This window comes from Vitis vinifera, chromosome 19, assembly GCF_030704535.1.
Source record: "Vitis vinifera cultivar Pinot Noir 40024 chromosome 19, ASM3070453v1".
NCBI lineage: Eukaryota > Viridiplantae > Streptophyta > Magnoliopsida > Vitales > Vitaceae > Vitis > Vitis vinifera.
The window spans coordinates 2,025,113-2,042,945 of NC_081823.1; the positions used below are offsets into that span (position 1 = coordinate 2,025,113).

The 17,833-nt window shown below is 33.5% G+C and overlaps 1 protein-coding gene across 5 annotated transcripts; it reads left to right on the forward strand.

The window, feature by feature from the left end:
- Positions 1–1,985: 1,985 nt before the first annotated feature.
- LOC100265827 (uncharacterized) lies at positions 1,986–17,436 on the forward strand. 5 transcript variants are annotated; one of them, XM_010645847.3, is made up of 11 exons: positions 2,612–2,766; positions 3,274–3,652; positions 3,754–4,099; positions 6,639–6,755; positions 8,534–8,616; positions 9,128–9,591; positions 10,437–10,615; positions 11,943–12,028; positions 15,163–15,296; positions 16,304–16,609; positions 17,185–17,436. In XM_010645847.3, the coding sequence occupies exons 2-11, from the start codon at positions 3,561–3,563 to the stop codon at positions 17,370–17,372; spliced, it is 1,995 nt and encodes a 664-aa protein (XP_010644149.1). In that variant the 5' UTR covers positions 2,612–2,766; positions 3,274–3,560; the 3' UTR covers positions 17,373–17,436. The 5 variants fall into 5 exon arrangements, with proteins under 5 accessions (XP_010644151.1, XP_010644149.1, XP_010644152.1 ...); XM_010645849.3 differs by lacking the exons at positions 2,612–2,766; positions 3,274–3,652 and adding an exon at positions 1,986–2,143 and having other exon boundaries at positions 3,759–4,099; XM_010645850.3 differs by lacking the exon at positions 3,274–3,652 and having other exon boundaries at positions 2,615–2,766.
- The last annotated feature ends 397 nt before the right edge of the window (positions 17,437–17,833 follow it).

Genomic DNA, 17,833 nt, shown 5'->3' on the forward strand with positions numbered 1-17,833 from the left:
CCAAAACTTATTCTAACATATAAAATAATAAACTATTATTATATAAAATAATATTGTCAAATCTGCTTCTCATTTTCGATGCCCCAACACCACCAAGGGTATACCTATGATCAGATGCAAAGAGATACCCACAACACGTTGCAAATATAAGACAACACACCTAGTCACCCGTGCCAAAAGCAGAGAAAAATGAGAATTGTTGATCTTATAACTTATGAGATGAATCAAATGTCTCTAACCACAACGACATTGTTGGAACCAGACATTTCAATTAATCAGTCTATCATTTGAGTTTCTTTCATCTTCATCTTCATCACATTGGTCTTGATAACTTTTCATTTTGAGATAATTTTTCATTTTTAAAGATTTTTATCAGTTTTTTCATAAATTTTTCTCAGTTTTTTCATAGATTTTTCTTTGTATTTTTAGAGTTTTTTTCTGCATTTTCATAGAGTTTTTTTAGTTTTTTTCTTTGTTTTTAAGATATTTTTCTCTCTATTGGTTGTATTATTTTGATTTGAAAGAGTAAAAATAATGCACTTGGTTGTTTTCTGTGCAACGAATGTATTGTTGGTGGTGGAAAACTTTACAAGGAAGGGGATACACACGAAGAATATGAAGAAAAAGCCTAATGAAAACACATAAAACAATCCAATTCTTTTTATTATGTAAATAGTGAAAAAAACATGTGAAATAAGTTTAAGATATCATTTGAAAATGGGATTTGAGAACACGGAGAATATAAGTCCTAAACATGTTTTCTAATATTTTTTGTTTCGGATAACAGAACACGGTTTTGGGAAACACTTCCCAAATAGGCCAATAATTATTTATTTATTTTGTGTTTTTAAAAGACGTAGTAATGTTAAGATATTAGGAATGTTTTCCTTGTATCATTCTTTTTTTAGATATTAGGAAAATTGAGATATTAGAAATGTTGAGATATTAAGAAAGTTGAAATATTAAAATAGTAGTTGTTATTTCCTTATATCATTATTTATTTATATCATTTTTTTCAATTCTTAGAATGGTGATTACCCTCTATATATACTCTGTACATGCGAATTAAAGTATGAATGAAAAAACTACCATTTATCAAATTGAAGAAGTAAAAATATGTTGATACCTTCAATTTTTAATTACTTTTAAAATTATAATTTTTCATATAAGTCTCTAAGAATTCTTATATTCTATATAAATTTTAATACTATTTTTTAATTCTAAAAACAAAAAATATGTAGTGTATTCAAAGATATCCTTAGACAACCATATTTAAATACCCCCTTTGTATTTTTCCTTCTTTAAAACTCCAAATGGATCCTTATCTAATAATGTTAAATACTGATTTCAAATAGAGAATTTTTTTTTTATGGACCATACAGTGTTAATCAAAGTTATTTTTAAGATATAATAATGTTTATAAAAGTTATTTTATTTTTTTCTTAAAAAAAATTCATAACAATATTTGATAAAACTAGCATGGTTATAATGGGCATATGAAGAAAATAAAATGAATTATGAATTGTATTTAACAAATTTTTAGAAATAATTTAATTAATTATTTGATACCTGATTTTTTTTTCAAAATTGTTTTGTGTTATAAACATTATCAATATATATATATATATATATATATATATATATATATATATATATTTTGTTTAAATTCAAATACTAATGAACTATTTTTATTAAAATAATTTCTAATAGAGTCCATAGTAATAACAAGTTGTTAATTAAGATTAGTCCCAAACATGCCCTTAATTTTTTTTAAAAATTATATTATTTGATTTTTGATATTGTAAATTTGGAAAAATAATTTTTTTAAAATATAAAATATAATATGTTTTGGACAAAAATACCCTTCAACAATTAGGTCATTCAATTTTTAGATAAAAAGCCGAAGGGTCAAAAGGTGGGTTTTATCTGTAATTTTCAATGCATTTTGAATGATTTCTTATCAGTTTCAAACGACATGGTTCGATTTGGGGGTTGATTCGATTCGCATCGTAAGTCGTATTGTCGTAACAAGATAAAACGACGCCGTTTCTGGATCCAAACTACGATATGTGAAACACTCTGGCGCGCCCTAACAGCAGCCCTTGCTCGATTTCTCCAGCTACAGTGGCGATCCCTCACAAAGGCAAGTTTTTGAATGCGCTCTTCTATGGGCCTGTTTGGTTGCTGTTTTTGAAAACTGTTCTGGAAAACAGTTTTTGAGAATAATTTTTAAGAACAGTTTTTGGTGGTTTTTTAAAAAAAATTGTGTTTGCGAACTGAATTTTGAAAAACAGTTTTTGTTCTCAAAAACAAAAAAACATGTTTGGTTGAGTTAATAAAAAAATAATTTAGAACAAATATAACAAAAAATACGTTTGAAAGATGTTTTTTTTTTCTTTTCTAATTAATAAAATATTTTCTTCAAGTAATTTTATATTATAAATTTATAAATAATTTTTAGATATATAGTTCATTTAAATTAAAAAAATTATTTATTTTATTAATTTAAAAATAAAAATATTTTTTTATTTAATTTTTAACTTTATTAAAAATTATAGCATATTTTATTAAGTTGAGATAAAATTGTTCTCATGATTTGTTAATTTTTTTTTTATCTCTTCTAATTCTAAAATTCAAAATGCCAACCCTTTCTTTCTCCACCCACTTCTCTCATCGGGCATCAAGAAGCCCTTTTCTGAAGTTGCCCTCCAGCCGAGAGAATCCCTAAAAGGCCCTATTTTCCTCTGCCACTCTCAATCCTCGCAGGTACTAATCTAATCATGTTATTATTATTATTTTTTTTTTTGCAACCCCCGTTTGATTCCCAAGAAAATCCATCCCCCATTCGATTTCCGGGAAAATTCATCCTCGTTTGATTTCCGAGAAAATCCAAGCAAAAACCCTGCAACCCGTTTGATTCCCAAGAAAATCCATCCCCCATTTGATTTCCGGGAAAATTCATCCTCGTTTGATTTCCGAGAAAATCCAAGCAAAAACCCCAAGGAAAACCAAAAAAATGGATTTTCTTTTGCTCCCTGCGTTTTCTGGATCCGTTTTAGGGTCTCTTTGCTATTGTGCCATTGGATTTAAATTTCACGAACCTTGAATCAAAACTGAGAAATGGGAAAAATAAAAAAGAGGCGAGCGACTGTGCTGGAGATGAAAACGGGAAGAAAAAAAAAACACGGGAAACAGATTGTTTTTTTTTGTTTAATTTTGTTCTTTGAACAGTAAAAAAACGGGGAAAACAACATTTTGTTGTTCTCTAAACAGTGTCATTTTGAGAACACGGGGAACACGGGGAACTGTGAGGGGTCTGCGGAGCAAAAATTCACAATTTGATACCCCGGAGACGCTGCGGAGGGAGAAGCGAATCGAAAAACCGCAATTTCGCAGACTCAGAGATTGTGCCGACTATGCTCTTTGTTTATCTTCCTAGAAACCGTGATTTATTGACGCTGCGATTTGGTTGAAAAACCAAATTTTTGGCGATATTTTGCCTTTTGGATGTTGTAATCCCTTTTGCGTTGCATGTTTTATAGTTGACGACGGTATGACTTATGATTTTGGTTTTGGAAGACATTGTCCTAAGAGAACAGTTTCAGCAATCTTTGGCTTTTCATGTGACTGTGCTTTTCATGCATGATTCATGGTTGAAAATTTTTGTTTTTAATATTTCTATTTATTTTTCCATTCGCTGTTTTGCCAATATTTGGTTTTTGTGTTCTGATTCTGTTAATTTGATGTTGATAGCGCAGGAGGGAGAGCACAGATGCGGAAAAGGGAGAAAAATGGGTACGAAGATGTTGTTGCTAAGTGTAGCAATGCGAAGTTTGATGTTGGGAAAATTGTTGACAATGTTGATTCCGATGTTTCATTGAGGCGCATTAAGAGAATTATATTATCAGTAAAGAAGCCATCCTATATTCGTAGGCTTCGCTCAGGTAAATTACGACATGAAGTTCGGTGTAGATTACAATATCTTCTTAGTAAGCTTGTGGACCGGCACAATTGGAAAGAAGCAAGTGGTGTACTAGGCATGCTATTAAAAGGAACGTGCAAGGACACTTCTCCCATGAATAATCGGGTGAAATATTGGGTATGAATGTTGTGACACATTTTTCAGGTTTTTTTAGTTATTGTTTTTTCATCGGTTTTAAGTTCATTGGATGAGCAATGTCAGGAAGGAATAAATTTGGAAGGATTATAAAATTATGGATTTATGTTAATGGGTTCTGATGGAAATAGGAAGGAAAAAATTTGTGATGGCAGGTCAGTGGTGAATTCCACATTTTCTTTTTGGAAAAATTGAGAACCAGGAAAAATATTCCGGGAGAAGTTTGTTTTTCTCAAGCTTGTTTTTGTTTCCTCTCTCTTTTCCTTTCCCTGACAGTTTCTGCAAACTAAATGAGACTTAGCTGAGTAGATGGTGAAAATTAGAAGTTTGTACAATTTTAATATGAGTAGGAGGTTAAGTTTGTTTTGTTTTTTGCTATATGATTGTTCTAGCTTCCATTATTTTTGTATGGGTGTTTTTGGCCAAAATAGAGGTTTTCATTTATTCAAACTTCTAATAGTAGCGGGTGAAATGGTCATATAGATATATGTGTAATGTATGTGTAGCATATATCAAGCATTGCCAAATGAATTGAAAGGAGATCATATAAGATGGCCATGATTGCAATAGATCTTAACTTGGGTATTTTTCATAACTCTTTCATGGGTGATGAGATGGCTTTAGTTTCTTATAAGTTATTGAGGATTTTGGCTTAGGGGTTATGTTTTTTAATCCATTTGAAATTCCAACATGATTTGGTTTTGGAGTGTATAATTTTATTGAGCTCATTCTATTGGTTGAGGTGTACTTATCAAAAGAAAAAAGAGGAGGGTTAAGGGGTGCCTTGTGACAAGATAAATGATCTCAAAGGGAGATAGAGGGATCTTGCACAAAACACTTGCTGGAAAGAACATTATGTCAATCACATGTGAGATTCCTAGTTCTATTTCTTTGAAATGTGGTGATAAAAGCATCTTAGTGAAAAGACTTTAATAGTCCCCACCACTTCGTGTGGAGATCGAGAAACATCCTGGAGATTCTTGCAATCCTTTTCCTTCCCAATATACCAGGGTGAAGCAAAACAATAGATTGTCTTTGGGATTGTAGGCATTAGCTTTAGTAAGATCAAATATATTCAGGAATTGTTTGTGAAAATTGTAAAAAGTTTAGTCGATGCATAATTATAATTATTAAACAAACTTGTGCTTCCAGTTTTTATTTTATTTTATTTGATAGACAAAGGTAAATTGAATTAAGAAACGCCAAAAACAGGGGGTGCACCCTATGTATATAGGCAGTATACATCAAGAACCCATCTGGGCAACATAACAGAAAGAAAAGACCTAGAGAAAGAGAAGGCTAGCCACAACAAAGGGCACCCAAAAAATTCAGAAAAGAAGGATTATCCAACTCCAAAAACTACTGAGACCACTCTATCAATGAACAGATAAAGAGATCCCTCAAACTTTGGTTTGACAACTCTTGCTCTTGGAAGGTTCTTTGGTTTTGCTCTCCCTAACTACACCAAAAAAGACAAATCGGAGTCAATCTCCAAATTGCTCATTTCTTCTTCCCTAGCCCCTTGACTTTACATTCTAGAAGAAGATTTCTCACTAAAGCTGGGAACACCCATACTAAACCGAAAGTTGTTAACAACAAAGTCCAAAACTCCCTTGTCTTATCACAATGAAGCAAAATGTGGTCAACTGATTCTTCATTGTCTTTACAAAGGCTACACCTATTGGCCATGGACCAACCCCTCTTCATTAACGTGTCAACCATTAAGCTTCTTGTATGCTTTGTGGCTTTTTGCCTTTTGATAATATATTTAGTGTTTATTTATCAAAAAAAAAAAACGTGTCAACCATTAAGATTTTCCCCCAAATTGCTTCCTAAGCAAAAGAATGAGTTCTAAGAGGAACACATGATCCCCAAATCTCTTTAGTTGGGAATAATAAATTGTTCTCAACCATTTTCATTCTTCCATACTAAAGAATCTTCCCCTTCTTGTACTTTTAATGTAGAAATGCGATCCAAGAAATGAGTTACCTCCTTTAACTCCCAATCTTGGAAAGATCTTCTAAAATGCACCTCCCAACAACCACCTCCATCCCCTTGCCTCCCCCAAAGGTTTGCCACTATAGCATATTTGTGGGATGCTAGCCTGAAAAGAGTAGGAAAAACATCCTTCGACTTAGAATCCTCAACCCAACTGTCCCACCAGAAACTTGTACATCTACTATTTCTAATACAGATACTAGTTCTAAGAATGAACTCATCCCACCCTTTTCTAATGTGTTTCTAGTTCTTTTAACATATCTATGGAACTTTGTCCATGTTATCATCAATGTGAATTTATGTAATATATATCAACAATATTTTTAGGTCACAATGGATCTTTCTTTGATTTTATTGAGTGGCTGGGTTCTGGTTAAGAGTGATAGTTGTTGTTGGGGTTCTTTTTCGGTTTTTGTGCTATTAGGCGCTATTTTTATACTTCATGTGTACTTTGGTGTGTCCTTGTGGTGTTTTTTATTTTTTATTTTTTAATGAATTTGGATTTTATTAATATTTTTTTTAGGTCACAATGGAGCTTCTCAAGCATATAGAAAGTGACCACATCAACCCTACAAGGATTAAGCGCATCTATGAAACTTGGATGAGAAGGATTGGATCAATGAAAAAATGGCCAATTGAGGTATTCCAAATTTCTTCTTGCATGATTGTTGCTAACTTGTGCAGTGTTCTAACGTACTGTTAGTATACTTCTATTAGATGATTTTCTAATTTCTTTTTGATTTGCATTATTACAGAAGTCAATATTCATATGACTTATTGTATTTGATGTTTCTCACATTTTCTTTTATAACATTAAAATTGGATATTTGTTAGGAGGGACAAGACCTTGGAATTTGTTGTTTTTCTATTTAGGAACTTGAATATCTTGATTAAATTTTGAAGTAAACTTTTTGTCATCATGATTCTATTTGATTTCAACTTGTTTCAAACTATAGTTACAACATAAGAAAAAAACTTGGTTAGAACTATATCTATAGACTTGAGAATGTATCATGAAAACCTTGGAATAAGATAAGTGAATGCTTTGGCTTTTGAATTGAATTACTAGTACAATGCTTTTGATCATTTGTAATGAAATTGTAATGTTAAGGGAATTAAAATTGCAATTTTGCATTGTTAAAACAATTGTGGTTTATTTAAGCATAAAAAATGTTTTGCAAGAAGTGAGTAAGGCTGTTGGTTTGCTTGAAACCATTATGAAAGTTTAATGATCTAGATTAGAGAATTACCTAGAGGGGGGTGAATAGGTGTTAGGAATTCTTTAGGCCAAAATTAATTATTTTTAATTCTTTAACTTTCTCCTTCGATATGAGGAATAGAAAAAATAAAATCAATGCAAAAGACACAAAAATTTTTTACATGGAAAACTATCCACATAGTCTCCTAGATACTAATGTTAAAAAACATGGGGTCAAAGAGCTTTAATCACAAATCCACTATTTGAAAGAATAGTACATAGTTTTACTTGACGGATGTTATCTCTAAGTCTTACTTCCCAATACCTACATTGTACTTCACGCCCATGACGCAGCAGCACACGTGCTCCTACTGGATTCTATCGTAACGCATGAGGAGATGTTGGTCTCCTTCTCAACCTAACAAATGCAAAGACAAATGTCTTGAGGGTTTTGGGACACAAGGAAGGCTCATTAGATTTTTTCGATATTCACATAAAAAATCAAAACCTTTTTTAGCATGGTATTTATGGGATACAAATACTTAGTGGACTGAAACTTGAATTTTCAAAATAGAATTGATTAACATATGGAAATAAATATAATTGTAGAGATTGGAATCTCTGCTGCGGGCACTTGAGTGCTCAAGAAGATTTTAAAAACAATTTAAAACATTTCATTTAAATTAAAAATCTCTGACCCACTCCATGCCTAAAATAAATCCAATTAGCTTTTTTTGAACCTTTTTATACTTATCTATGCCATTCCAGTACATTGCGCAATAACCTTGAGTCTTCAATGGATAGTAAGACACAATCTAGAAAAGTTGGTGTTCCTTTAGGTGCTCCTTGTATATGTCCTGTGTGCTCTAGCGTATTTTTTTCTATTACTAATTTATACATACCTATCTTTACTTATCAAAAAAAAAAGGCACAATCTAGAAAAGTCTTAGGCTAAAATGAATGTAACAAAATTGCCAACATAAAACTAGCTGACAAAGTAATAGACAGATTACTCTTTTGGTCAGTACATAATGAGTTAGTACATTAGACTGGGTATTTTTGATAAATATGCATCTATCATCTAGTTGCAGGCTTCCTCATTCTTGGCTTGGGAACCAGAAACCCGGAGCTAAAAGTTTTTACACACATATTCACTCACAGATTCATATTGGTACATGTGTCACCATATGCTTATTCATAAACCTTTGCTCATTGATCAGGACAGATTTGCAGTTCAATTGGAGTACATCCTTTTTTGTCTCACACAAGGTAATATCGAGGAAGCACACCAGGCTGCTATATGGTATGGTTCTCTTTCTTCCTGGTGCATTTTAATTTGCCTGTATGAAGTGGTTTGTTATAAAGCCAACCTCATGGAAAATTCTTTTTTCTTATTTCACTAATTTAGTTTCAATATTAGGCTGGATGTGCACTTATCCTTTATATAAAAGAAAATGTTCATGTACAATGTTGGGAAGCCCATTTTACCACATATCCATGAAACAAAATTTATTGGATGCCTTGTCCTGCCATTCATACTTATTTGTCCTTGAATGCTTGGGCTTTCCTAAGCTGTCACCAAATCACAACTCCTAAGTCAAGTGTTTGCGAGCAAATAGCATTTTTACCATGGTTTTATAATTATAAAAATTTAACCTGATTTTTTATTAACCTCTTACTTCCAATTCATGTATTTCTAAAAATCCTTTTTTTTTCTCCTAGAATGAAAAATATTTGAGATAAAAAATAATACTTTATTTGAGAATACAGTAAATGAGTGACTTCATCTAAACTAACTATGGTGTTCTTCTCAGCCTCATGCAAGAACGTGATTTTGGGAGTGGCCCAATTTTAAATTTGGTTGTTGGATTGGCATTTTATCAGCTGTGGTATTTCACTATCCCAAAAGAGATGCAGCTGAGAGATTTAGGTGAGTCGTGCACCCCTACGGAATCAGAGATGTCAGCAACAAGATTCAGCAATACTGTTGGAAACTCAGAGGGTTATAGTGCAATTGATGTTCTCAAGGAAGAGTACTCCTCTGAGAGTGATTCAGAAACCTCTGTTAGGAATGATAAAGGAAATGCTGTTAATGCTAATATTGATCTACATAGAGAGCTTTCCGAGGGGATTAATGATAACCTACGGAGTGAAAAATCCTTTCCCCAGCCTCAAGACTTCTACATGAATTCTGCTGGAAATACTGGACATGAAGAAACCTCTTTTCCTTATGATGGTGACAATATTACGCAACTTGCTTCCATTTTCTCTGGACATGGTGAGCTCCAATTTTGTCTCATATTTATTCTCATTGAACTAGTTTTATTTTGTTTTCTTATATGTTTTTAGGCTTTTGGTCTTTTGATCTTCTCCAGGAGAGGGTCAGATTTCATGAGTTATTTCTTTACTTCAGTGATCAGTCTTGCATACTCATCAATCTGAGTATTTGGCAAGGTGGTAGTAGTTTGTACTGCAGCTTGTTACCATAATGAAGAATTTCCTTAATTAGCTTCTGGTTGTGTTCAGTCTATCATCAGGTCCTGACTGATGAGATCTTCTGATTAGTTTGTAGAATGAAGGGCTTTGTTACTTCAATGTGTTTATATATACCGAATCTTAGACCGTGAACCTTCAAAGGGAACACCTCCCTTTAGCATGACTAAAAAAATGATCCCAACATGTTTTGGGGGTGTATCTAACAAATGATTTACTTTGTCTATGAGTATAATTATAATAGCTTTTCCATGGATACTCCACTTGTCCTTGAAAGCCAGGTGATCTGCTCTTATCCAACCTCACTTCTGATCTTGTCCAAATCTGATTTCTTTGATGGGTAATGCAATTTCCCATTTTTTTTGTCTCTTTTCTTTTTCTTGGTGGGGTGGTGTGTGGTGATAAGCAAAGAAATATGATAAAAGAATCAGTAAAGTGACTAAGCCCAGTACATCCAAAACATACAGAACACTGTGAAAAATAAAATAGTAAGGAAATGAGAAATGAAAAGGGATAACTGTTTTACATTTTGTCAATTTTTGGGCTCTGAAATGTCATCGTTAGCCCTGTCATACTTGGTTCATGAACATTTTCAATATATGCTGATTTTTTTTCCTTGTCTTGCCAAAGAGAGATGGGATTCATGGTTGTTGCCTCTACGGTTACCGCACTCAAATGCAAATTTTGAGGACTTAATCCATTTGCATAGGGAGCTAATCAATGACTATTATAAGAGTGCAGTGAAGTATTTAAAGCTTGCCCTTTACTCAACGCCTCCGATATTGGCTGCGCTACTTCCATTCATACAGGTAATCTCAATATTCTTTTTCATTCTATGTTTGCCAATCATTTTGTAAATCTTACAAAATAAGGGGATCTTAATGGGATTTTGAACTTCCAAATCTACAATGTGTTTTGACAATTTGAGCATTAACCTATGTTGTTATTGTTTGGCCAACAAGGCAAGCTTTTATAAATGAGTTTTCAAAGTGCATTGTTTTCTTTTTCTTTTTGGGTGTGGTGACAATGATATTCTATAGAATTAACTGACAGTTAGTACAGCAAGACTATTTTCATGCACAACAAATGGATAGTTACCTATTTAATGTGTTAATTAAATAGCCTATCCATGCATTGCCTTCAAAAGGTCAGAGGTGGTCCAAGGTCTTATTTTTCTATCCATGTAAAGTGTAGCTTGGGCTCTCAAAGATAGAATAGGAAACCAAGTTGCACAAGCATTGATTCAGAACAGAGGATAAAAATTTAATAAAGGAGTAAAAGATATTTTAATAGGCTAGCTTCTTGGGCATTGTTTGTATACTTTGTGTGTACTTTTTTCGCCACTTCTAAGCATTACTAATACAATCTCTTATTTACCTATAAAAAAAAAGAAGATATTTTAATAGGTATCTGTGGTCTAGCAGCTTGTCATGAAGATGCTTTTGTAAGCCTATAAATCTGAGAGATCTCAGAGTATCCAAAAAAATTTATTGGAGTACTTTCAAGTATCTTATACCCAGACACCAGAAAGAGAGGCTCATGTCAGGAATAGTCAAAAGAAATCGGTTTTGTTGTTTTTTATAAGCCTAGGTTTAAACCTGGGAAATCTAGTGTATGCAAAAGATTTTCTTGGATTATTTTTAAGTATCCTAGACCCAGACAACAGGGAGCTTTTTCAGGCTGCCAATGAAAGCCAATGACCATGATCCTTATATGTTCTTGTGAGATGGCTCACCTTGACCAGTCTTGGCCTTATCTCTGAAGCTCAAACTGAGCAAAGAAGAAAAGAGTTGGAAGACAGAGAATGATGTTACACGCGTATATTGATGGCTCACTTGACCAGTATTGACCTTGTCACTGAGCTCAAACTGAGCAAGGAGAGAGAAGAGGGCTGGAAGGCAGGGGGAATCATGATACATCTTTGTTTGTAATTTTTGTTTTGCTCGACTTGAATGATATCTTATCCTTCCAATGTCCTTTTATCTTTTTTATTAAATAAATTGTTTGTTGCCTATTAGAAAAAGAAGTCCTAGATGGTACTTCATCTAGTACATGTTTGCTATAGCTGTGTTCAATTTTGGATATGTTTACTATTATGATGTAAGTGGTTTGTTAACCACATTTTTATTTTGTCAGTTGTTGCTGCTTGGAGGTCAAGTTAAGGAGGCCCTAAATGAGCTTGAGAAGTTCTCCCACAATTCAAACGCAACACTTCCTATTAGGTATTTCCCACAATTTAAGCACAACACTTCCTATTAGGTATTTATTTAGTTATTTTTTCCTCTTTTGATATTTTTTAATCAAAAACAAATATTTCATTACCATGAAACAAGTACAACGAAGGATGAAAAAATCCTTCTCCCATAATGCAATCTATACATAAATTTGATCAGAATTAGAAGACACTATACTACTCTCGAAGGCAAAGGTCATTGCACAACTGAAAGTTGTTGCAGTTACTGTAGCACCATCAAGATTTAATTTGATGCAAGCCATTATAGGAGTCGTCCATATAAGGAGTGTCCTTGGCTCACCTAGCAGATCTGCATACTAGGTTGCAATCTAGCAAAACAATTCTCAAAGGGGTGCCCATGCATGTTGCACTAGCTGACGCCCAAAAGAAGGGGGGAAATTAAATCTCACATTAGACTCCAAATTCTTCCATTTGCCCTCAAAAACCTTGCATTTCTCTCTTGCCAAATAGTCCCAATTAATGTGAGACTAGCAATAAACTGGATTGACTTACCCCTTGGAAGACATCCAAAACCCTGCTAAGAAATGGTTTACATTTCCACTATATGCTCCTAGGTGGAACCCAATTAAATCTGGCAACTTTGAACAACCTATGCTATAATGTCAATGTACTCAACAATGTAACAAAAGGATGGTCCACTATTTTCCTACTCTTACACGACATTTTGCTCTAGACTAACAGCTTTGTAAGGTCGTCTTATTTGCAGCAAGCCATTGGTTTTAACCTTCCTGTTTTCGCAGGTCATGTGAAGGCCTTAACTTTCAGTGAAGTTTTAGATTTTTAAATTAAGTTTGCAAAGTTTTAGATTTTGAAATTAAGTTTGCAGGAAAAAAGGAACATTAGATGGTGGAGAAAGGGTTTTAAAGATTGAATGGACTGATGAGATAATGAGATGATTTTAAACATGAAACCTTCACGTCAAGGGAAGTGGATGATAACACACACAAACTACAGTTGACGCAAAGAGAATAGGTTTCTCAATAAGTGAAGATAATAAAATTAGACCTTAAGAAAACAGGAATCTCAAGAGATGCAAGAATCTCTTGCCATCACCACTCTATAGCGGTTTGGGAATTGAATGCAAAATGGTTGATCACAACAAGTATATTCCAGAAAATGAATTTTTATACATCACAACAAGTGTATTCTGGAAAATGAAATTTTGTACCATCACCCAGGATTAACCGGTGAAACAAGAGAAATCAAAGAATACTTGTGGAATGGCCTTTTGAGGAGTATTTGGCTAAATTCATTAATTTATTGTGCTGGGTCATAACTGTCATCTGATAATATTCATATCTCCAAAGACATAGCCTGTTCAACCAAATGAATGGTTGTCATAACCTGTGTGCAATTAGTCACTGGTACGAGTTGGTAGAGCATCCACAAATTCTAACTTCCCATTTATTTGATCTATTTGAATTTGGTAGATTGGCGTTGTTTTCTTTCCATGATAATGGAAACCATGCTTTGCTCTGATATCATTAGTAGATTATGGATCATTATCGTTCATTGCCAAACCTAGAAATCAAACCATGCTTTGCTCTGATATAATTAGTAGATTATGGATCATTATTGTTCATCCCCAAACCTAGAAATCAGGGTTTCTATGACCTGTGTATGACACATCAATATAAATTCATGTACACATTATAGAAGATCCTGGCAATGAGAAATGAATTTTTTGGCAGGCGTGTGTTCGACTCATCCCCATCCCCATCTTAATGAAAACAAAATGCATTTATATTTATTTTTGATTTACCATTTTTTTGGTCAAGCTGAGTTAATTTAAAAAGTTTCTCCTCTGTTTCTTTCTCCTGTGACATCTTCCTCAATCCTCACGCAATTATTAAACCTAGCTGTGGCCAATTCTTAAATTCATCAAGTGTGGAATGTGTTTGGGAGGGGGGATTGAATCTGAATGTTATGTGACTAAGTCAATATGGGAAACTGTTGGTAAGCTATAATTTTGTCCAAGCCTGGGATGGCCAAACTCATGGACTGACTTATGGAAGATTCTTGATATTTCACATGATAAGTTACCCCCTTATCTTCTTCTTTTGGGGAAAAAAATAATGTAACAAAAGAAGAAGAATGTCACAGTTTTGATAGCCATTGGATTAAGGAGATTTTCAAGAGTTAGGAAACACATATAATGGTTTCAACTAATAGGAATTGCTGTGAAAACCATCATTAAAGATCTTATCAAGAAAAAAATATTTTTTTCTTGATGCCTTATGTGCTTTTCACTCATATCAGGTTGGCACCTTGCCATATAGTTCAATTTATGAAGAATTCTCAAGCAGCCTGGAAACAAGACTACCTCTAAAGTGGTATGTGGCCCATCTCTGAGGAGATCATCTCCAGTTCCCTTGCTGTTTTGGTTGCCTAATCCATTCTCCTTATAAAGGGAATGGATAGACTTCTTATCACGGTTCTAAAGTTCGATGACTGGTTATAATATAGTCAGTTGAATTTGGATTTCAATGGCAGCTGGATTTGAACTGGGTTGGTTAGAAAAAAATTTGTCATATTTATTTTTGTTCAGGGAATCATCTCATTTTAATAATTTCATCATTTCATCTGAAAGCTCGGAGTGTCAAATTTCTAAAATTTGATGAAAAAATAATAATAAAAGTAGATTCTCTTGTTGTCAGACACTGGTCACTGGTTTCGAAAATCTGGATTGGCACTGAAAAATATGGAGCCATCAATTATTGTAATAGAATGCCTTGCTCGGCTACACTTCCTTTATTATGGGCTTGATGATGCTTTCAATTATGATGACCTTTTGGGCTTGGGTCAAGTATCCAAAAGCAAAATCAGAGGTGATTGGGTGTTTAGGGATGAGTGGATTAGAAAAGCACTTAGAAACATACAATAAAATTGTATTTTGTAATTCAATCAGTTAGATATGGTTTACGAATTCTATTTTTTGTCAATTTCTGAGAACTAAATTGCACAATCTTTTGCTATATATTATTGTTCATTACAATTTTGTTCTAAGCTGTAGAGTTGGATATCCTTGCCATTTCATGTGATAACATTTTATTAAATTTTGAGAAAGAACTGATGTACCCCCTCTTTTTTGCTTTTTCTCAGATTGAGGGCTAGTGTTCTGGAGCATTTTGATCGTGAAAACTGTGTGGGGCTCTCAACCTGCTTCGAGGATATTCTGAAGAAAGATCCAACATCTTCCTACTCATTGGCTAAGCTTATCAGCATTCATCAAAATGGTACTATCTCTTGCTAAAACTTTGATCATGACATTATTAAGATGCAAAATCTGTTCTTTTTATTAAAAAAAAAGAACAGATCTGTTCTTTTTATTCTGTAATTCCATTTTCCTTGCAGGGGAACTGTTAAAACTCACACAACAGAAGAACTAGTTATGTACTAACTTTTGTTTCCTCTGATTACTGTTGTTTAATTTATGTTTCCGGCCAATCATTTGATTTTATAGACTTTAAGAGAACTAGAAAGTTGGCTGAGCCACACCCTCCCCACTCCACCCACCCAAATCACAAAACCAGATTGCAAGAGCTGAAGATCAACACTCTGTTTGGTAAGGGAGAAGAGAAAAGAAGAGAAGATGACATTCCTGAAAAAAGTCCTCTGTTTTCCTCCTTGTTAAGTTAATGAAGAGAAAAAAAGAAGGGAAACAGAGATGAGTGAAGAAAGACCCTCTTTCTGCCAACCAAAATTTCTTGTTTTCATTGATTTTTGCCTCGGAAGCTTCTATTTGTGAAAAGTACTCAAATATGGTATTATGAAATACAATGCCCCTTGTACCGCTTACTGATATGAAAATAGTTGTTTTCACATGCTCAATCAATTTTTATAGAAATAGAAATGCAAATATTATATGAACTTAAGAGCACAAGGAAAAGTTTTCCTTTCCCAAGGGTGTTATCTTGTGCAGAAAGGAACTTGGAGCCTTGGAATTCCCTCTGCTCTCTTGCGCATCTTCAAAACATTCTTCCTTAGATTATAGAATACCACTTATATCACTTTTTCCAGTCATGATTTTTCTGACAAGTAGTATGTCATTTAGATTGATGTATCTTGTATGGCTTATCTAATTATCTATATCTTTGTATATTTTTTGTTTCCTTCTAATGTCATTCACATGTTCTCAATTTGCTTGTTTGTGTACTTTGGGAACTGCGAAATGGTTATTATGGAGTGACCGAAGATCTTGCTGGCCTAATATTTCTTCAATTACCTTACTGTAAAATTTCAGGGGACTATGATGCTGCGTCGCTGTTGGAAATGATAGCTTTACATTTAGATGCTACCTATGCAGAATTCGACATATGGAGAGAGTTTGCTTTATGCTTCCTCAAGCTTTCTCAATGTGAGGAAGATCGAATGTCAGTTTGTCTTGATGGAAATGAAGGCAAACACAAGCCGAAGTATGCTGTTCGCTTCAATAGGATTCCTAACATATTTATTGAGGGAAAATCAGGAAAGACTTGGAGATTTCGCTGCAGATGGTGGTTGACACGTCACTTTGGCAAGAACATAATCAATTCTGAAGTTGCAGCAGGTACCTTATCATATTTTATCCCTTTCTAAATGTCTCACTCATGCTACTACTTGCACCATGTCACTGATGGCAACAAATATAAACTAGATATATGGAGTGTATCTAGTTTATATAAACTAGTATGTCTAGACCCAACTGAGCGCTTATTTTCTTGTTCTTTTCGGTCGGTTTGGCGGTGGGTGTATAAGTATTGTATACCTTGAGTCGCTCTTTTGGCATCTCTTTTCAATAGATCTTTTCTTTACCTATCAAATATATGTATATATATATATTCTGGCTGAATCAATCAGATTGGATTTGGGTCAGGCTCAGGCTCCTCTTATCCTTTTAAAGATGTTATAAACTTGCAGAAACGCGGTTTCTTTGACATCTACTACCTGGTGTATATGCCTTTAGGAAGGGAGCATGTATGTCTATGTAACTCAATACATTTTCACAAGAAAAATGTTTACCATGAAGATGAAACACAAAAGAACATTTGCATTGAAACCATTCATGCTGTTTTCGGTTCATGGCTTTTATGACCTTATTTTCCAGTAGTTTAATAGAAAGTTTTTCTGCCATTTAAATTGCAGGCAAGTTGGAACTCCTAACCTACAAAGCAGCCTGCGCATTGCATATGTACGGACAAGGGTTTGAATATGTTGTAGGTGCTTATAATTGTCTGGACAAGGAAAAAAACAGGGATATGTTGTTGTTCTTGCAGATGCACATGCATACTTCTACTGGATTCTACTCATATTTTGGAGAGAGAACTAAATGAAAAGATAACTCGTCTCTGGAAGAGGTGATTTCTTCCACTTGGTGAGTTACATTTTCTTGGCTAATTTCCTCTGCTTGAGAGTTCTTAGGAAGTGAAAAAGTAGAGGATGCCAGATGTGGAGATTAGGTAGTTAAAAGAAGTTTGGAATAGCTTTTTCTATTTTTAGTTTTATTTGAAAGTGAAAGTCATAAATTTTAAAAGATAATATTGGTATTATCAAAAATGTTTTTAAATATGAAATAATCTTTTGGATAAGCTAAAATAAAGTTTAATTTGAGTGGAAGTGCTTTATTTCTGAGTGTTTTTTGAGAGAATCGCTCATTAAGTGCCTTAGGAAGCACTATAATTAAATTTTCAATTTTTTAAAAGTACTTTTAAAATTTTTTTAAACACTTGGTTTTTTCTTTAAAAAAACACTTTTTATACTTAAAAGTGTTTTCTAAAAATACTAACAAATAGTT